The sequence below is a fragment of the Ambystoma mexicanum genome, chromosome 6p (assembly GCF_040938575.1).
Source record: "Ambystoma mexicanum isolate Mex_15411 chromosome 6p, UKY_AmexF1_1, whole genome shotgun sequence".
Classification (NCBI taxonomy): Eukaryota; Metazoa; Chordata; class Amphibia; order Caudata; family Ambystomatidae; genus Ambystoma; species Ambystoma mexicanum.
The window spans coordinates 803,413,494-803,434,896 of NC_090935.1; the positions used below are offsets into that span (position 1 = coordinate 803,413,494).

At 48.6% G+C, this 21,403-nt stretch overlaps 1 protein-coding gene across 1 annotated transcript in view; it reads right to left on the bottom strand.

The window, feature by feature from the left end:
- CHD1 (chromodomain helicase DNA binding protein 1) overlaps window positions 1-21,403 on the bottom strand; it is a 2,212,767-nt gene that overhangs the window by 1,806,517 nt on the left and 384,847 nt on the right. Inside the window, exon 8 of the mRNA XM_069625454.1 lies at window positions 2,530-2,752. Coding sequence (XP_069481555.1) covers window positions 2,530-2,752 — 223 coding nt within the window. The remainder of the gene's footprint in view (window positions 1-2,529; window positions 2,753-21,403) is intronic.

Here is a 21,403-nt window from a genome sequence, read left to right on the forward strand (position 1 = left end):
GCCTAGCAACCAAAGTAAACAAAAAGGCGCGCTTAGAATGCGGTGGCCATTTTTAGGTGCACACAATGTTGCGGCTTCGGCGGCAGTCGCTTGTGGGTCTGTGGGGCAACTGCCCTGGGGAAGCAGCCACGAGGCAGTGCAGCAATAATGTACAGCCACCATGTGAATATGCAGGAGGCTTACTTTTGCAGGCAGTCGATGCTCGTGGTGCGGCGAAGCAGCTTCGTCGTGTTGCGCACCTCGATGATACAGCCTCCAGCTGTGAAGGGGTGCGTAGGAGGGGCTCCAGCCCAGCTGGTGGTTAGGAGTAGGCGGAGAGGCAGACAGGAAGGTGGCTTGGAGTAGGTGTGCCTTAGGAGAGGTGGGCGGCTTCTGCATCCGGGCATATGGGCAGGCGTGTAATCAGGTTGCCTAGCAACCAGAGTAAACAAAAGGCGTGATTAGAATGAGGCGGCCATTTTAGGTGCACAGAATGTTGCAGCTTCGGCGGCGGTCGCTCTTGGGTCTGTGGGGCAACTGCGGTATCACCCAAAAGAAACTGATGCAAAAATGTCAAGGTGGAAAAGACCATGTTGTTTGGCCCCATGTTTACGAAAATTCTGCACATATTTATTAACAAATTAATGGGGTGTGGGGTAAGAGTATAAATTAAGGTAGGGGGCAGTGCAAACAGACTAAATTAATTATGGTAATTTGACCCCAAAAAACATGGTCTTTTCCACCTCAGATTTTTCACATACATCCCTCACAGGCATGAGGCCTGGGCGAGCGTGTCTGGGGAAAACTTCCAAACACACAAATCAGCACTCCAGGATCACAGGAGCAGCAATTCAGCTCTAGGGAAGTTCTACCAAGAGACTCTCAGTACCTTACGAGTGAATAAGAAGTGGCAGCACGATGCAGTAGACCCGGTCACCGGATTCAAGGTCAGCCAGATGAAATGAGGGACACTGGAATGGACCTCGCCGCAGCAGAGTGAAGAGGCTTGCAGCAACAATCTTCTCGCTCCGATTATGGTGCCTTTTAGGAAGCACCAATGAAGAAGGATTACTGCACGGTCGATTCATCTGGCTTTCTCGGTCTTGCACTCTGGTGAGGGGACTTCAAGGAGTAGAATCTTGCCTCTGGAGGTCCAGAAGGTGTCCACCAAAGTTTCGGGAGGATTTGATCTTCAGAAGACTATGCACTGCACACTGGTCAAAGGTCCCAGGGTATTCAGAGTTTGCAGCCCGTGAAGGTCACAGCTCATCGTGGGATGGCTCAAAATTCACGTCGTCTCAAGACTGGTTGGTCCCAAAAGTCTGAAGGGGAAGAGTCCTCTTCTGCGTTCTCCCAATGCTTGAAGGGGGGGGGGGTTGAGCAGCAGTAATTGCACAGCAGGCATATACTGCCTGGAAATGGCTGCGGACATCACTCCTTCCTTGTCAATTCTTCTGTTCTAGGGGTCAGCTGGTCTTCAGCCTCAGGATCAATGCCTTTTATGCAGGAAGCCAACCAAAAAGCACTAATGCACCCTTCAACCTCTGGGTGGTGGCTGTCCTTTCTGGACAACCAGCCTCCCCAGTTGGAACTGGTTCCAGGCAGGCACAACAGAAGACCAAGAACAGTGGAGTTTTGCAGTCCTCCCCAGTTTCCTGCCCTCACAGACACTGGAGCCTTGGCAGAATTCACAAAGGATTCCTGCTGAAGACAAAAGCCAAACCAAGCCCTACTTCACCGAGCATGCAAGAAGGAGGACCAAGAAGGGACAAGCAAACAAGAAATTGAGAAAAAAAGAATACAGTCACCATTTTGGGTCAATGATGACCCTTCTGTGCAGTACTGCGGCTGTGAGTACAGCACAAAAGTAGGTAGGATAACACCACTGCTACCAGTCATTCAGGTTAGTCTGTCACTGTAATCAAAAAGTTACAGGAGCAGTGACAAAGGGGATACTATGTAGCCCCTCAGCACTCCCCATAAGGTGGGGTGTGCGGATCTCACAATATAAAAGTTAGGAAGGAAAATATCCCCCAGCCCGTGGGTGCTTTAGTTCTCATATGGAATAAAAAATATAAAAAAGGAGGCCCAAGGGGCCCCCAGCGACACTGCACAGCGAGCGCTGGCTGTAGCAAAAGTCAAATGACAGTTGCCATGAAACTTGGAGGAAAGCATTTCTCAAAGAAAGAGTTACAAAAAGAAGTATCCCAGGAAAATAGGGTAAAAGAGGGAACGAATGTGGAAAAAAGGTTCCCAGTCACTGAACAGAACCAACCAAAAAGTACAGCAAAAAGTGCTGGGGGACTAGCATCTAGAGGGGATCGTGCATAAATATGAACATCTAACAATCATTGCTAGAGAATTACAATTCAATTGAAGCATAGGGATGGCTTTGGGTAAGAAAATGGCTTTGGGTAAGAAAATAAAATGGGCTTATTATTGCAGCATTTAACAATAAATCACATTGAAAAACAAATCTTGTAAAAATAAAAACATAATGGCTGCTACTCTCTGAACTAACATACATATTTCAATGTAACCAATGCATACCATCGTTTTATCTCTTGGTCCTTTTTCTTAAAGTTTTCAAGTTTTTTCATGCCCTTTACATTTTGCTGATTAAGTGTTTCTTCCGTCTCCCATGTATTGTGTATACTGGACCAACCTTTCCACTTTATAAGATACTGAGTTTCTCCAGGTTCGTGCTCATCGTAACCTGCATTCGGATCCCCATCTGCTTCTACAGCATATATCGTGGTCGTGGCTCCTATGGCTGAAGAATAAAATACATATATTCAAATGTCTGGCATTAAAATTCAATCCCTCAATGTGTGTTACTGGTTATGAAAATCACTCTTTCCAAAAACAAAACTAAAAGTGGACACTTGTGCCTAAAATGTTATTTTGAGAACTGGACTACGAGTCTTCCATTAGGTCAGCAATCTGGGTAGAATGAACCAAAGACAGCCATAACTTTCCTTGAAGTCATTTGATTTTGCTCCATGGCACGAAGTTCAAAAGCAGAAACTAGAAACAGTAAGCTTGGTCCAGCCAGATTTCTAAAAGAACACTTTAATGTATGACACACTGGTCAGGCTGCAAAGAATAACATCCAAATAAAATCCTTAGGAGACAAATGTTGTAGCAGTGAAACATTCTGTGAAAATCCCCATTTGTTCTAAGGGATTATGTTAAGGGAAAATTAGTTACTTGTGGATCTTAGTTCTCAAGGCCTCTTCATTGATCTGCTAACCACCCCAAGTGAGGAATTTCTACTATTACATAATTTCAAATGAAGTAAAATGTATTACATTTGGCATATACTTTGTGCTTTTTAACTTTTTCCTTAGAAACATACATATGTTGACCCACAGGAGATATTGCCAAATAATTAAGTGTTACTCAGCAGAGTCTTAGTCCATAGTCTCCTTTCCTCCATCCTGTATGGGCGTCCCTCACTAGGGACGGGATCGATACGTTTTTCACAAAATATAACACTTGCCCTTTAAAATTTATACGCACACATGCGCTCCCTTAACCCTGCCCATCGACCCCACACCTCAGTCCCCTTTTGATGAGTCGGCTGTATTAAACTGCTCAATCTCTGCTCTTTTTTAGGGGGGGGAATGATGGCGGGACTTATGGAGGAAAGGGGACTATGGACAAGCAATACGTTAGTCACTCTGGTGAGTAACAATAACTCCTACGTCTCGTCCCCTTAACTCCATCATGGGCAACTACCACTGATACAACTGCCCTGGGGACGAGAGCTCGACACTCTAGGCAAACATATTACAAAGGACAGCCTGGCCAAATGCTGCGTCAGCCCTGGCACTGGTATCCAGACAGTAATGCTTGCAGAAGGCCGATGGGGAGGCCCATGTCGCTGCCCTGCTAATCACCTGCCACAGTACATGACGCTGGAAGACAACAGCCGCTGCCTTGGCACTGATCACGTGAGTGTGCGTGTCCCTTGGTGATTCTTTATGCTGAGCCGTGTATGCCTCCTGGATGGCTGCAGTTAGCCACCTAGTTATTTAAGCTTTGCACGCTTGCTATCCAGACCTTGACCCACCAAATGTGACGAATAAGGTGTCCGTCTTGCGAAAGCCCTTGGTTCCGTCAAGATAGAATTTCAGTGCTCTTCTGACATCCAAACCGTGAGAGCCTTCTCTGCGTCTTCCTTGGGGTTTGGAAAGAAAGTGGGCGTTCGGCCAAGTTTGAATGCAATACCCTCTCGGACCACTACAAACAACTATGACTACAGGTATAGGCAACCCAACCTTTGGTATAAGCTTGTACTACACAGTTTTGGTAGCGTGTTGAGGAGCCAGGCTCATCTCAAGAGGGAAATGTGAGCAGTAGTGGAGTTACAAAGATTCACAGTTACAGGTATTCAAATAAACTTACACTCAAGGTCTCTTGCATAAACTATTAATTTATCAGTCAGTTATAAAGCCTTCTTTAGAAGGGAGCAATATTATAATAAACACACAAATACACTTCAACACTGTACACTTTGAGTGTCTAAATCAGACAAGACCCTTTTGGGATGGCCCAAAGACACAACCCACACCCACAGGTGACTTCAGTAACAAGGGGGCTGGGGACATTAATACCTTACTGTTGGTATTCAGAACACTCTTAAAAGTTGGTAAAAGACAAAGGTGATTAGAAAACAAACGATCATCAATTTTCTTAAGCAGGGAAAATACTTTCACATCCTCTGAAGAGCCATGCAATTCAATGGGCTAAGCCAAAGTCAATAGGCAAAATTCTTGGATAGGATGAAGCACTTCAGTTAAGTAAATGCACAAGTTCTTAGGAGCCTTTGATAAAAAGAAGAATCAAATGTAGGGCCACAAGCCGAATAGACTTGCGAGTTGTGGAAGTTACAAGCACTTGTAAAGTAAGAGGTAAGTTCTCTTAGCCTGGTTTTACAGCACCTTAGCAAAGAAGAAAAGATGCAGATGATGTCTCCTGTTCCTGGGCCTCAGTCATGGGGACAAGAGGGAGGACGTTGGGGGACTTCTGCAATGCACTGGGACTGTCGAAACTGACAACCGGCAAACTTCACTTTCAGTGCCTGTTCACGTTTCAGCTACTTGCAACTACCGCAAATAGCAACAATGCAGTTCCTGGCTGTTGAGGTGGGCTTTCCTTGCTTCTGGGGTCCCGCACTCTTGAGGGGGCTCAGGCTCGGTCAGTACTGCTTCATGGGTGTCTGGATAATCTTCCAAAAGCTCTAGGCCAGCTGAACAGCAACGCACACAATCAGGTGTTCCTCTCCCTGGCTCGATGGTTTCTAGCAGCAACTCTTTGGAAATTCAACCAGCTCAGAGATGGATGTCCAGGTGGCTTACTTTGGAGTTGATTGGTCCCACCAACTCAAAGGGAGAAGTCGTCCTTGCAGGGGCTTCTCTGTCGATGCAAACTTGGCAAGTTGGCACTGCAGCAAGGCTTCACCGGGCAAACCAACAGTCCAGGAGTTGCAGCAGGCGTCCTCTTCAAGCTCTTCTTAGGGTTCCTTCGTCCAGTGGTCGACTCTGCCTTCCAAGCCAAAAGACTGGCTGTCACTCACCCAGCAGGGTGGCTGTCCTTACCGGACAGTCAGCCAGCCAATCACCACAGAATGCATTCAGGTCTCTTAGGAGACTAAGCACAGGGAGTTTCGGGCACCTCCCTCAATTCCTGCCTACCCAGACACTCTGGGACAGAGGCAGGTTTCATTCAGAAACCCTGCCAAAGGCCAAACGAACAAAGAGACCAAACCTGGTTTGGCGCGCAGAGAAACTCTTTAGAAGGATCTTTCCACAAAGACATGGCGAAAAAAGAAGACCTGGGGCCATTTTATCAAAGATGGCTCTGTGCCATTTTGAAAAAGATGGCTCCCGCGTTTGCTTTACCGGAGCCGCAAACAGTCGCTGTAAATGCAAACCACAGTAGTAAAAAATTAAAACCACTGCCACCAGCCATTCAGTGAGGAAAGGGTAACAAACATGTTACATAACGAGCTAGACACAGGGGATACTAAGTAACCCCTCCAGCGCTCTATGGTAAGATGTGCTGGGTCTAGAAAGTTACAATGCCAAGTAAAGTCAATTTCACTTTACTGCTCTGGGAAACTGTAGTTTATCCCAGAGGCGGTATTTAAACCTTAGGAAATCTGAAGACTTCCCTGTGTCACTGCACTGAAGGTGCTTTGTGACAATTGTAAAAGATGATGCCTATGGAGTTGGTTAGACTCCATATCCAAAAGAAAGTGTATAAAAAAATCACATTAAAATACATGAGAGATTGGGAAAAAGGGTCACACTCTCCAGTTTCAAAATATAAAGTTCTCAAAATCCAGCAAAGTTGCTGGGGGTCTCTAAGGTGGAGTGGATTGGCACATTTCTGAGAATTCTCCCCAACAGTGGGGAGCAAAATGTCTTCGTTAATGTGGAAGGAGGAGACCACCTTTGGGAGCAAACTGGGGTGAGTGCAGAGCACAATAGTGTCCCGATGAAACAGTGTAGGGATCGGAAGGCACCATGGCCTTAATCTCGCTAACTCTGTGAGCTGAAGTAAGTCCCACTAGTAGCGCTATCTTGAGCGTGACCAATTTGATGTCCACTGTGGCCATGGGCTCGAATGGTTTGCGTGCGACGGCGCCAAGTACAATGTCCCACACTGTGTGCGGGCGTCTGATAGGCGGGTACAGCCTGGGTAACCCCACTTCATGATTTTTCAATGCTGGGTTGGCAGATGAGAAAATAAAGTTGTCCGAGTTCCTATATGCGCGAATGGCCGCTAGGTATGTCTGACAGGTGTCGACCTCGACCCCTGATCTGGCTAGGTACGCCGAGAAAGACAACACCTGGTCCAGCATGCAAGATAGTGGATTTACTCCTTTTTCCTTGGACCAGAAGCAGAGCCTTGTCCATTTGCTTTTGTACCGTTTGAGTAGCCTGACCCCGGGTTCCCTGGATGATTGCCAGATTGTCCCACGACAGCCGGGGACGAAGAATTACCTGCTCAGGTACCAGACTGCCAAGGCTAGCCTCTCCGGGAAGGGATGAAGGACTGCCCCCCCTCACCCCTTGCTGTGCTAGAAATGGGCCTTTGCCCAATGGGAGATAAGCTTCTGGCTGTACTGACAGCTGTCAAAGGTCTGAGAACCTGGGCCTGGCCTGCCACTCAGGCGCTAGGAGAATGAGACGCAGCCGCTGGGACTGCCTGATCTTGCAAATAACCTTGTGGATATGATATGGCATTTATAACGCGCCTGTACACAAGTGTTTCTAGGTGCGACAAGACAAGGTGGGGGAAACAAAGGAAGGACAAAACAACAATCTTACTAGGCCCTGTGTCATTCAGATTGCGTAAGAGCAGGGAAGTGGAAGGGGAGAAGTGCAGTTAATCAAAAAGTGCAGCCAAAAAATGGCTCATATCTGCAGGGAGAAGGGACTGGTAGGGTTACAGATACAGACCACAAGTGCTGGGAGAGCCAAGAGGCAGTGTGAGGTGCAACTGGACATGCAGGGACCTAAGCCCAAATTCAGAGGGTGGCCAGGTGACCAGGGCGTGAAGCAGACTGGTTATCAGCAAGGGAGAGGAAGAGAGAAAACGGAAGCGAAGAGGAAGGTCATGAGTGTGCTTCAGGAAACAGAGGTGGTTCGCTCAAGTTTGAGAGTGGCAGGGAGGATGTTCCAGAGGGAGAACCCAGCCGAAGATAGAGATCTGCCCCCAACACTTTGCTTGAAAAAGCAACTGACCCTCAAAGTTGGATGTGGATGAACTGAGAGCTCGAGAATGGACATGTTTTGTAAGAGGGAGTTAGAGGTAGTGCGGTCCCAGGCCCCAGAAAGCCTTGTGGACGATGCAGAGGGTCTTGAACTTGATCCTTGCCGCCAGTGGAAGCCAGTGAAGAGATTTCAGAGCTGGAGATATACAATATCTGGGATTGATGACAAGGACAAGTCGTGCAGTCCTGTTCTGGATAAGTTGTAGAGGGAGAGTAGAGGCAGGAAGAATTAGAAAGAGGCTGTTGCAGTAGTCCAGCCTAGAAAGGACCAGAGCTCTGGAGACAGTGAGCTTCTGGGGGAAAGTGGGGAATTGAAGAATACATCTGTGGAGGTGCAGCTGATAGTTTGATTTAAGAGACGTCAGAGATGTGAGGAGAGGGTGAGTCGAAGATGACCCCAGGGTTCCTATCCTCACAGGTAGAAGCAGGGAGAGGGCCAAGAGTGGATGGCCAGAGAGAGGAAAGGAGGGAGCTGGTGTTCCGATAAGGAGGATCTCCATCTTAATGGCATTAAGGCAGAGATCATTTATGGCACACCACTCCTGAATTACGGACAGAGTCTGGAATGAGAGAGGGAGTATAGGCGGCCAAGGGGAGCCTGAAAGACAGCTGGGTGTCAACCGCTTAACACTGAAAGTTGATGTAGTGGGCAAGAGGTGTCAGGTATTGGTTGAACAGCCAATAAGAAAGGTTAGACCCCTGGGGAACACCACAGGTAGAGAGAGAGAGAGAGAAGAGAGGAAGGACCCCAGCTGGACCTGAGAGGGTCAATCAGTGAGAAGAACAAGTTACTTCTTACCTTGTAACTTTCTTTCGACGGGATGTTCCTCCGACGTATTCCTCATCTTAGATATCTCCTTACTTTCAGCTTTGCTGCTTCAGAAAAAATGTTCTCTACCAGAGGGCGCTCTGTTCGAGTTTGCAGCGTCGATGTCCCTCGCAGCATCCGTCAAGCGCCAACGTCATCCGCTGTATAAATGCCTTAAGCCGCGCCCGTTGGCCTCAGTTCTATTTTTTCATATATTGTAGCCATTGGATTGTAGACAATGGCATCCCTCTTGACCCAAGCTTTAAAAGGAACTTTGAGGGTAAACCATGTAAACTGTACTGGGGGGTAGGCTGAGAGGGTCGATGAGGAATACGTGGGAGGAACATCCAATCGAAAGAACATTACAGTTGGTAAGTAACTTGTTCTTCGAATGGATTGTGTCCTCCCACGTATTCCTCATCTTAGATAGACTCCCAAAGCAGCTTTGTACTGGAGGAGGGAGTACAGAGATCTTAATCATGTACAGAATGAAGTACTGATTTAGCAAAGAGACCTCCCTGTGAAGAAGTCGAATCTAGGGCATAGGGTTTTATAAATGTGTGCATGGATGACCAGGTGGCTGCTGCGCACATATCTTGCACTGGGACACCCCTTTGAAGTGCTGTTGAAGTTGAATGAGCTCTCAGCCCATCTGGAGGATCTTTCCCAGCCAATCTATAACATTCAGTTATAGCCAAAATTATCCATCTGGAGAATGTTTGCTTAGTCACTGCCAGCCCCAATTTACGGCCACTGTCTCTCACAAAGAGTTGGTCACACTGACATAATTTTGCCAGTCTTGAAATATAGAAACTAAGAGCCCTCCTAGGGTCTAATCTGTGTAGCCTTTCCTCCTCCTTGCGCGAGGTGGAGGGTAAAAAAAAAAAATCAGGCTGTGTTATTTTGTGTGACAGGTGAAAATCTGAGAAAATCTTTGGCAAAAAAGAGGGTTTGACCCTAAGAAAAACCTTATCTTTGTAAAAGACGGTGTGAGGAGGTCAGCTAGAAAGTGCTTGCAACTCACTCATCTTGCAGGCTGATGTAATTGCCACTTGAAGCATGGTTTTTAAAGTAAGGCGCCTTAAGGGACACGAACGTAAATGCTCAAACGGGATGCATGTTACGAACTTTAATACTAAGTTTAAGTCCCACACAGGTACTCGAAAGGTATTGGAGTAAACACATTAAGACTTTAAGAATTGTGTAATCAAGGGTATTTTGAAATAGGATTCTTCCTCTGAGAAACGCATAAAAATGGATAGCACTGCTAAATAACCCTTTTTTGTTCCAACCTGGAGCCCCAGATTGGCCATGTGTAGCAGAAAAGACAATATTGAGGGAATATTACAGTGAAAAGGGTCCACATTCTCATCTCTGCAACAGTTACTGGACTTATTCCAACAACACCGGTACAGAGATTTAGTTGCTGGTCTTCTGGCCGAAAGCAAAATTTCCATAACGTCATCCGGAAGGTCCCAATCCTTGTGTATCAGCCTCTCAGAAGCCATACATGAAGGTTGAGTGTTTTGACCTCTGGATGGGGAACCCAACCTTCCTCTCTTGAGAACAGGTCCTCTTTGTGGAAGACGTATTGGAGGACAGATGGACATGTCCAGAAGGTCCAGGTACCAAGTTCTCCTGGCCCAATCGGGGGCAATTAGGATCATGGTTTTGCTGAACATCCTTAGCCTCCCGATTACTTTGGAAATGCATACAGGAGTGGAAATTCCCAGTCCACCACAAACGAGACTCCTAGAGCTCCTCTCGGAGGAAATTCTCTTAAGCAGTAAAGTTCGCACTTACTGTTGACACTGGTCGCAAACAGATCCTCTTGAGAGGTTCCCTAAAGTGCAAAGATCTCTTGAAGGACTTCCTGAGCTAGTTCCCACTCGTGGGAGATGGCTACGCCTGCTCAGAGCGTCGCCGCTATATTTTGCTCTCCGGCTAGATGACCTGCCGACAGAGATCCCTTCTTGTATTGCCCAGAACCAGAGCTGCATTGCTTCTCTACACAGTGGTAGTGACACTAATCCTCCTCTCTTGTTGAGATACAACATGGACACTGTGTTGTCTGTCATCAGGACATTCTTTCCCCATACAGAGGGCAGGAAGGCCTTCAGCGCTAGTCTGATTGCCCTCAGCCCCAATAGGTTGATGAGTAGTTTGGACTCCGATGGAGACCAAAACCGCTGATTGTAAGCTCGTTGGTGTGAGCTCCCAACCCTGTGAGTGAGGCATCCGTCACTACTGTTATCTCCGGCCATGGTTGCCAAAAAGATTCTCCCTTGAGGATATGTTCTCTGCAAGCCCACCATTGAAGATCCTGTGTTACTCTGGCTGGAACTTGCAAAAGATCTGACATTTCCCCTGAAAATTGGGACCATTGTGTCCTGAGGGCCCATTAAGGATCTCATCCTCAATCTGGCTTCTGGCACGAGAAAAATGCAGTATGCCAAAAGACCGAGCAACCTGAGAAAACCGAAGGCCGGTAGATGCTGGGCATTCTGGAACTTTGTTACCATCTGCAGAATGTGGTGAGCGCTCTCTTCTGGAGGCGAGGCTTTGCCCGAGCAAGATAAACTGGAGTTTCTGTGATGGTATCACGTTTGACTTTAAGTTCAGAGAAAAGCCCAGTCTGTGAAGGAAGTGGCAGGATAGATGCTCCTGGGCTTGTTCAGGAGAACGTGCCCTGATCATACAATCGTCCAGGTAGGGGTAGACGTGAATTCCCCCTCTCCTGAGACTCGCTGCCACCACCGCCATCAACTTGGTGAAAACTCTCGGGTGGAGGTCAACCCGAAAGGCAGAACTCAAAACTGATAGTGAGAATTGCCAATCGCCAACCCCAGGTACTTCCTGTGTTTGAGATGTATTGGCACATGAAAGTAAGCATCCTGAAGGTCCAATGATAGCAATCAGTCTTGGAGTTGGAGAGCCTGAAGGATCTGAGAGTGTGAGACAATCTGGAACTTGTCCTTCATGAGGAACTGGTTCAAGTTTCTCAAGTCTAACATGGTTCTCAATCCTCCATCCTTCTTTGGTATAAGGAAATATGGGGAATACCAACCCTTGTTCCTCTCCGCTACAGGTACATGTTCTATTGCACCTTTCTGTCACAGGGTTAAGATTTCCTGCAACAGGAGCGGGTCTGGATGTTTGGCAGATTTGTATCCCGGTGGGTGATTGAGGTTTCTTTTGAAAAGGAAGGCAGTAACCTTGGGATACTGTTTCCAGTGCCCAAGCATCTGAAGTTATGCCCCGCCATTCTTCCAGATGCTGCGAGATCCTGCCTCCCACCGGGGTCTTGTGGGTCAAAACCTCAGAGTGGCTTTGCGGCAGCTGCAGCAGCGGCAGCTGAAGGGACAGTTGCTGTTGCAGATCTAGTACCTTTTCCTTGCCACTGAGGAAATTTCCTTTGTCCCCTTTGACTGGCCTGTTCCCTTCCCTTACCAAATGAGGAATAAAATCGAAAGGGACGACCCCTCCAGGAAGATGAGCCTGTGTAGGGGCGTTGTTGAGGTTGTCCTTCGTTCTATCTAGATAGAATTTCAACGCTCTCCTGACATCCAGACAGTGCCTCATCTGCTTCTTCCTTGGGGTGGGGAGCACAATCTCCTCGTTATGAAAGGATGACACCGCCTTTGGAAGGAACTTTGGGGGTGTGTGAAGCAGAAACTTGTTTTTGTGAAACCTAGTATATGGCACCGAGACAACACTTGGATCTCACTCAATTAGCGGGCTGACGCAAGACCGACCACAACGGCTGTCTTCAGAGTGACCAGTTAAATGTTCAGTGTGGCCATGGGTTCGAATGGTTTGTGGGCTATAGCACTTAGCACCACGTTGAGGTCCCACACGGGATGCAGGCGTTTGACCGGGGGATGCAACCTGGTCAGGCCCGTCAGGTGTTACTATGGGAATGGCCGAAGACAGGATAAGAGTCGGAGTTCCTGTATGTACCAATAGCATCCAGGGATGTCCAGCGGCTATCCACCTGGACCTCCAATCTGGCGAGATAGGCGGAGTATGGTAAGACTTGGTCCAGGGTGCATGTCAGTGGATTCACCCAATTTGCCTTAGCCCAAAAACAGAATGTCGTCCATTTGCTTTTGTACTGCTGGACTTCTGGCACTTTGAATGATCTCCAGATTGTCGCTAGACAACTGTAGGTGCTGCAGCGTTAGCTGCTCGGCAACCAGGACGCTAGGGGTAGCCTCTTCGGGGAGGGGAGAAGCACTGCACTCCCCTGCTGCGCTAATTGAGGACCCTTCCCGAGAGGAAGCACCATCTCAAGAGAGGTCAATGTGAGCAGTAATGTTGTGACAGAGTTTCACGGTAAAAGTTATTCAAATAAACACTTGCACTCAAGGTTTCGTGGTAAAACAATTTCACAAGTTGTGTAAGCTTTCTTCAGAAGGGAGCAATATATATAACATTTATAATACACTTCAAAACAGAGGATACCCACTGGGGATGGCACACAGCCACTTCCTACACCCTCAGGTGACAAATAGCTGGGACACTGGACATTGATTTATCACTGGTAAATTTAGAGCAATACTGAGTTTGGTAAAAAAGATAGAAGAGCGGAATAAAGTAAAGGTTATCAAATAATTCACTAACAGGAAAGTACTTTTAAAACATTCCAATGCAGAGTAAATTAACCCTTTCCTGGGGGAAAGGCCAAAGCACTAAGTCAGAGGTAAAGAGGAGTCTCTCGGGGAGCCAGGGCAGCCGATGTTAACTGCACAATGTCTAGGGGAGCTGAAGATCATCTTTTTAGGTAGGTACAAAGTTTTGCACAATGTTTTTAGAAAGGTTTGAAGAAAATAGAACACTTGAATGGCCACACGCTGGGAGGCTTGTGAGGGGCAAAGCTTTAACAATTCTGCAATGTAACCAAGACAGGACTCAACTGAGAGCAAGCAAGGCTACACAACAAGAGGCAAGTTATCTTAGACTTTACAGAAGAAATGGTTCCAGCTGGCTTCTGTTCCTGTACAGGTCTGCAGATTCTGTTCCTGAGCCTCAGTAGTGGGGACAAGAGGGAGGATGTCTGGGGACTCCTGCTCTGCAATGGGAAGGTCAGTGGCAGCAATGGCCAAACTTCAATTCAGCGGTTCTTCTGTGTTTCAGCTCCTCGCGTCTGACAGCTAATAGCAACACTGCGGTTCTCGGATACCACTTCAGACTTTCTCGCTTCTGGGGTCAAACACTCTGTAGAGGTGGCTCAGGATTGGTCAGTCCTGCATCGGTGAGGTCCGGAGGTGCTCGGGTCCGACTTAAAAGCAATGCACACAATCTGGTGTTCCTCTCCCTGGCACTTTGGTTCCAGCAACAACTGCAGTGGAATTTCAACCAGCTCCCAGATGATGTCCAGATGGCTTACTTTGGAGTTGATTGGTCCCACCAACTCAAGGGGACACGTCGTCCTTGCAGGGGCTTCTCTGTCGATACAAATTTGGAGTGTCAGCACAGCAACAGGGTTTCACCAAGCAAACCAAGGGTCAAAGAGTTGCAGCAGGATTGCTTCACCCAGTGGTCGACTCTGCCTTCCAAGGAATCATACCAAGACTTGCACTTGGATTTGGGCTTCATACGGATCCTCATGACAGGGGCAAGTACATCAAGAGTGTCAGAAAGATGAACGTTAGATAAGGCTGTGTCAGGATGCGAGTCAGCCAAAGGTGCGGAAGGAGGAGAGAAAGTAGCAGCGAAAGCCTCAACTGCCACGCTTCATGGGTCGGATGACCGAGAAGGTAGGTGGCAGTGCTGAAGTCGGCCTGGCCAGAGGGGGGGTGGGGGGTGGAGAGAGGGAGGAGAGGGAAGAGAGGAGGGGGGAAGAGAGGAGGGGGGAAGAGAGGAGGGGGGAAGAGAGGAGGGGGGAAGAGAGGAGGGGGGAAGAGAGGAGGGGGGAAGAGAGGAGGGGGGAAGAGAGGAGGGGGGAAGAGAGGAGGGGGGAAGAGAGGAGGGGGGAAGAGAGGAGGGGGGGAAGAGAGGAGGGGGGGAAGAGAGGAGAGGTTAGGGAGAATTCTCATTCAATGGCTAATTTCCCTTACCTAGTGAGTCCCTCAGCAGCTTTGCTGGATTTCTGGAGTTCTTTTTTTTCACTTGGGGAAGAGTGAGGGAAAAAGCTCACTCTTACCATGTTTTGCCATGTGAATTTCATCTGTTTTTGTGATTGTGGGCTCTGGAGTACACCACTTCAGTAGCCTCCTTTTGTGTTACACAGCACCTTCAGTGCAGTGACACAGGCTTGTCTTTTAGACTTCCCACCGACTCCATTTCTGGGGTTGACTACTGTCCCCCAGAAAAGGGTAAAGTTGCCATTAACTTTACATAGTCATTTAACCACAGATCCAGTACACCCCATCTTACATGGAGTATTGGAAAGGGTTACTTCTTAGCCCTTTTTATCTGTACCTCCTAGAGCCTTGTTTTGCTCTTTTAACATTAAGACTTGGCTGGTGGCAGTGGTATCTACCATAACTTTTCTACCACGTTTATACTATATAAACGTGGTATTGTTTTAGGCTATTATATTAGCCTCGAACATAAACCCGCTTGAGCAAATACTTTTTCTTTTGGCTCCAGTCGGGTTTATTCGCCATTTATTTTTGTTAAAGTCCTTCTTGTGTTTTACTTTGCGTGGCAAACCAGGTTTGCCTTCTTTATTCACCGTCTTTTGGCGGACTCCTGCCAAGAAGCCCTCCTCTATGCGCCTGGGTGTCTAGGTGGGCTGAATGTGAGGGAGGGGTGTAGTCACCCCCTGCACAGGGTATCCTAGGAAACCCAAGTCGCACTTTGCCATGTTTGGCTGATGTGGTTGTCCGGGCCGGACAACCCCCCTGCTGGGTGATTGACAGCCAGGCTGTGTGAATGGGGGATTTTCGTATAAAAGGCACGACTTTTGGGTTGGAAGTCAGAGTCGCCACTGGAACTGCAAGGAACCGAAGAGAAGCGGAGAAAACGATGGCTGCTGCAACTATCCCGTGAAGCCCTGCTGCAGTCCTGAGCTATCTACCCTTCGATTCAGCTGCAGCTTTCCTGCTCTGGTCTCCGGTCCCCGTCTTCCGCGTACAGCACTAATGAAGGGAAAGCCACCCAGCGGTAGCTTTTGTTTACTACAGCTTGATGGCTTTTCCTTCATTAGTGCCGCAAAAGCCAGCACAGGAGGGCCTCCATTTCACAAAAATGCTGCACCCATGTGCTTGCTTTTGCGAATTTTTAGCTTGAATAGCTCAAAATTTTACATAGGAAGTTTTAAAAAAGAGAATGCTAGTATTTTTTTTTATGTTGCCCATCTATTTTTTAAATAAAATTTTTTACTAGACCATGTCTTTAACTTTTAGGGAATTGAAGACCAACCCTGTGCCCAACAAATGGGTTAGGTACAGCACAATGTGTGTGGGTGAGAAATCGATGGGATTGACGCCCTTGGTATTACACCAGATGACATACCATTTCCATTTGCTGGAATAGCAATACCGTGTGTTAGGCTTCCTAGCTTCCCTGAGAATGTCCATGCATCTCTGAGGGAGCTGAAGGTGTCCAAACTATGACCTCAGGAGCCAGGCTGCTAAGTTCAGAGTTTGTGGGCATGGGTGCAGAGTCTCCACCCCCGTCCTGAGACATGTTGTACAGGCAGGGCAGCTTGACTGGTGGGGAGAGGGACAATTCCAGGGTTGGCGGGCCCACATGGGAGCCATCTTGTGCGCTATCTTGTTTAGAAGGAGGGGGGGGGGGGGGGGGCGGTGGGGGAAAAGTGTAAACAAATTTCCCCGACCAAGTTATCCAGAGACCGTTCCCCTTGGATCGGTTCTGGGGGTACCTGGAGGCGTAATCTGGGCATTGGGCGTTCTCCTGAGTAGCGAATAGGTCGATCTCTGGAAACCCCCATTCTCCGAAGACTTTTGATACAATGTCTTCGTGCAGACGCCATTCGTATTCTTCTGGGAGAGGAAAATCTCTGCTGAGTACGTCTGCCAGACGATTGAGTTCCCCTGAAATGTGTTGGGACAACAGGAACATCTTGTGTTTGAGAGCCCAAATCGAAATGTTTTGGGACAGCTTGGATAGCCCTGGAGAGTGAGTGCCCCCCCTGCTTGTTCAGATAATACATTGCTGTTGTGCTGTCGGTAAGGACCAGCACTGTCTTCCCTTGCAGTTGCTCCTGAAAGGCTTTCAATGATTTGAACACTGCTAGTAGCTCCAGCAGGTTTATATGATTGGACGCTACCTGAGGGGACCACACTCTGTGCGCTGTCTGTTGAAGCAGGTGAGCCCCCCCCCCCACCCTGTGAGAGATGCGTCTGTCATGAGAGTGGCTTCCACTGCAGGGGTGGTGAAGGTTTTCCCCTTCAAGAGGTTCTCCCTCGACTACCACTGCAGAGAGAGAACGAGGTCTGGCGAGACAACTAACAGATCTTCCCATTGTCCGCTGGTCTGACACCACTGGCTGTTGAGCCACTCTTGCATGGGACGCATGCGCAGCCGCGCGTGGGGGACCAAGTATATGCATGACGCCATCATCCCTAGCAAACGCATAGCTTTGCGTACCGTCACCTCCCGACTGGCTACATACTGAGGAACTTGAGAGAGCATGTTCTGAACCCTCTCGCTGGAAGGGAAGACTAGACTGTCTTCCGTGCGAATTAGGGCCCCCAGGAACTGTTTTACTTGGCTTGGGACTAAGCTGGATTTCTTTTCGTTGATAGAAAATCCCAGGCTGAACAGTAGGTCTACTGTCTTTTGGGTGTTCGAAAAACAAACGTCGAACGAGTCTCCCGTGATGAGCCAATCGTCGAGGTAAGGGTAAACTGGAACTGAAAGTCTGCGCAGGTGTGCTGCTGCCACTGCCAGGACCTTGGTAAACAACCGTGGCGCAGAGGCTATGCCGAAGGGGAGTACCTTGAACTGGTAGGGTTTGTCCTGAATCGCGAACCTTAGGAATTTTCTGTGCGCTGGCAGCATTGAAATATGAAAGTATGTATCTTTCATATCCAATGTTGTCATGAAGTGCCCTTGTTTTAGCAATGGGATCACCTCTTGAAGTGTTACCATGCGAAACTTCTGGGGCTTTATGAACTTGTTCGCCGGGCGCAGGTCTAGAACAGGACGCATGGTGAGATCCTTTTTGGTTACAAGGAAGTATATTGAATAAATACCCTTGTTTAACTGAAGAATCGGGACGGCTTCTATGGCGTCCTTTCCCAGCAGCGCCTCCACCTCTTGGACCAGGATCTGCAGATGTTCCGGAGAAAGGCGTTGATGTTTCGGCGGTCTGAACTGTGGGGGTCGGGCGAATTCCACGCAATAACCATGGGCGACCGTCTTTAATACCCACTGGTCTGAAGTTATCCCCCCGCCCATGCCTTGAGGAAAGATGTTAATCGCCCCCCGACCGGGGAGACATGGGAGGGGACCTGAACTTGGTGGTCATTTCTGACCCGAGGTTGACGCACCTCTGGAATTGGAGCCTCTGCCTCTATTCTTTCCGCGCTTCTGACCCCTCTGGGGTCAGAAAGTGGGGCTTGCAGCCGGTTGACTTGCGTTGAAGTTGCCTGTGCCGAAATTATTTTGAGCAGCGCGGGCTTGTCCTCGTAAGGACCGCCGAGAATTGCTGCCCCTCTTCGAAGAGGGTTTTGGGAAATCTGGTGCAGCGACTTAATAGTCTCATGCTCCTTCTTGGCTGTCTCCAACGCATCGTCTACCACCTTTCCGAAGAGGTTGGCCTCTTCAATGGGTTTATTGATGATGGATGTCTGGGTCTCAGGCCTGAAACCCGACGTGCGCAGCCACGTGTGTCTCTTTAGGAGAGTACCCTCCGCGAGAGACCTGCCTGCTGTCTCTGCGGAGTCCAGGGTATTCTTTACAACATTTTGATTGGCAAGTTTGCCCTCGGAGACAATGGCGAGAAGCTTGGCTCTGGCAAGGGGAACCCCTGCTCTCTTGCGAGTGTTGGTCACCACCAGCGAGTCCGGGATTGCGTGTCCTTTGATATAAAGCGGGTCGGTGGGGGAGGGCCGGAAGAGTTTTTCGACCCTTGGATTCACAGCCCTAGTCTGAGCGGGTGTGAGTAAAGGGGCCAGCCGTCTCTTTACAGAGCTCAAGAGGGGAATAGACTGGCTAGCCGCAGGCTTGTCATTAATGTTTTCTGCGAAATCCTGTTCAGGCAATGCCTCAAGCGTGGCAATTTTAAAGAATTCCGCTGCTTTTTTCAACGTGTTGTTGAAAGCCATTTGATCATCCACTGGGGGAGCTTGCCGAACCGGTGTGGATGGGGAAGAGTCGAGGCAAACGATATCAGAATTGTGATCGTCCTGCTGGGTGTCCTCCCAGTTGTCTGTTGCGCCTTGGTCTTCCCCATAATTGTCCAGAAAAGAAGTCTCCTCTTCTTCTGTATAGATGTCTCTATACGTGTCTTTCTGGACATCTTCTTGATAATCAAAATAGTGTTGAACATCTAGGTGTTGGGCAACTCGTGTGTGAGGGTTAGGGTCTACCAAAGCTTTTTTCGGCGGAGGTTGATCAGAAGCCCCGAAAACCTGCTCCAGCCGATCCATATACCCCTTAAATTGTTCCGTAGTCCACTTGGATGACCAAAATGGACCCAGCTGAGCAGGAACAGGGTCCTCCGCCCTAAGGCATTCAGAGGATCTCCTCAGGGTGCAAGAGGGGTACCTGGCTCTCTTCGTAAGAGTCCTCAGGATCGTCTTCCAAAACTGTGGAAAACCTTTCGGCGGATTGGCCCATAACTGTGGGCGAAACCGGTACTAGGCCCACCGCCGTAGCAATCCTATTGATACTCTTACTGATGGTTACTGAATCTTCGGGGGACAAAGCCTCCGATGATGGTTTCTCGGGTAGAGGCCTACTCGTAGTTAGAGGCCTACTTGTAGTTTTCGGGCCTGCACGGGCCTTGGAACCCTTGAAACTCGTCGAAGTTTCTTGTTCAGAAACTTCGGCGTGTGTAGTTTGGGGAGTCGCGCCTTTGTTATGTTTATTAAGCCCAGTCGTCATGCGCTGCTGCGGATGCGGGGAAGGCTTCGGATCAAATCGATCCGATGGCGCTTGCGCCTTCTTCGACGAGGTCGTCGAGGAGGGCGCTTGGGTTGTGTGTTTTGTCACCGGGTGTGGTCCCTGTAGCAAGACCGGAGTCGAGCCTGAAAGGGTCGGGACGGGCGGCTCTAGAATCGTCTGCCTCAAGGTCTACAACATCTGCGTTGGACGTTTGGTCATCCGATGTACCCCCGTCACTTTCGGCTGGTGTCGCGGCAGGGGAGGGAGGCTCCACGCGTGACATACCGTACGCGGCCCACCGCTTCAAAGGGCACTCCTTAAGGGATTAAATTTAGGAGTTTAATGCCGAACACCGCTTTAGTGCTCTAGGAGGAGACAAGCGTATACGAAGTGTGCTTGTCTTTCCACGGATATCTGACCCTTCACCGAGGGCAGAATCTAAATGGAGTCCTTTCCATAGCAGAAGGGTAGGGTGACCAGACCAAAAAGGAAAGAAGTGGAAAAGAGGAAAGACATCATAGCGGTATGGCAAACCCCAAGCCCACTCTCCCTACTGTGTAGGCCGGCCAGAAGGCCCGACCACATGGAGGTCCGAACGCCGGATCTTAGGTGTCGGAATCCACAGCCGTAGACGGTACCCCCGTAGTCTTCGTCGAAGATGTTCTTGATAAGCGAAGTGACTTAACGGGGATTAAACCGACAATTCGGTAAGATAAACAATGTCTCATGAAGCGCTCCGCTATAGGGCGACCAGTTATCTGGGCGGAAAAAAACAATCTGAGGGACCTCGGCGCGTGAGGGATTTTGGGTACTACACACGTCACGATAGGGATAGTGTTTCAGACACGCCTATGCCGAAGTCCCCTTTCGGTCCCCCGAAAGACAAGATGCAATACTCTGCGGTTACCACTGGATGTCGGACCATATGCACAGCATGTGAATCTAAGCAGATTAACAAGCATCAGAATCCCCTGTTATCAGCCAGTCATCCAGATAAGGGTACAATGGGATTGATTCTCTGCGTATATGCACTGCCACTACCACTAGTACCTTGGTGAATACCCTTGGAGCGGAGGCTATGCAGAAGGGTAGCACTGTGTATTGGTAGTGTTGGTTCGCTATTTTGAAGCTCAAGAATCTTCTGTGCGCTGAGAACATTGAAATATGAAAGTATGCATCTTTCATATCCAAGGTTTCCATGTAGTCCCCGTTTCAGCAGTGGGGTTACTTCCTGTAGCGTTGTCATGCAGAATTCTTGTGGCTTGGCATAGGTGTTTGCAGGGTGCAGGTCTAAGACAGGGTGCATTGTTAGGTCTTTTTTCGGCACAAGGAAGTACATTGAATAAATACCCTTGTTTACCTGGTTTGCCGGCACGATTTCTATGGCGTCCTTTAGTAGCAGTGCTTTGATTTCTTCCAACAGGATGCGTTCTTCTTGTTAAGACTATGCCTTGGTGGGTGGTTGGCTAGTGTTCGACTTGGCTCAATGCCCCTCACCGCCCTCCCCCCTGACCCGTGGTCAAATATTCCTAAAAAGTTCATCCACAGGACGTTCCCATTGAACCGTAGTTGGGGAAACCTGAACGTGAAATCTGGGCATTGTGTGTTTAGCTTTGTGGCAAACAAGTCTAGTGGGGGTTGACCCCATAGTGTGAATATTCTGTCTAGGCTATCTGTCGAGTTGGCAATCGTGTTCTTCTGGTAGAGGGTGTCTGCTTAGAGTGTCTGCTTGAGAATTGCGTTCCCTGAAACATGTTGAGATGTCTAGAACATGTCCCGCTTGAGTACCCACTTCCATATTTTTTGGG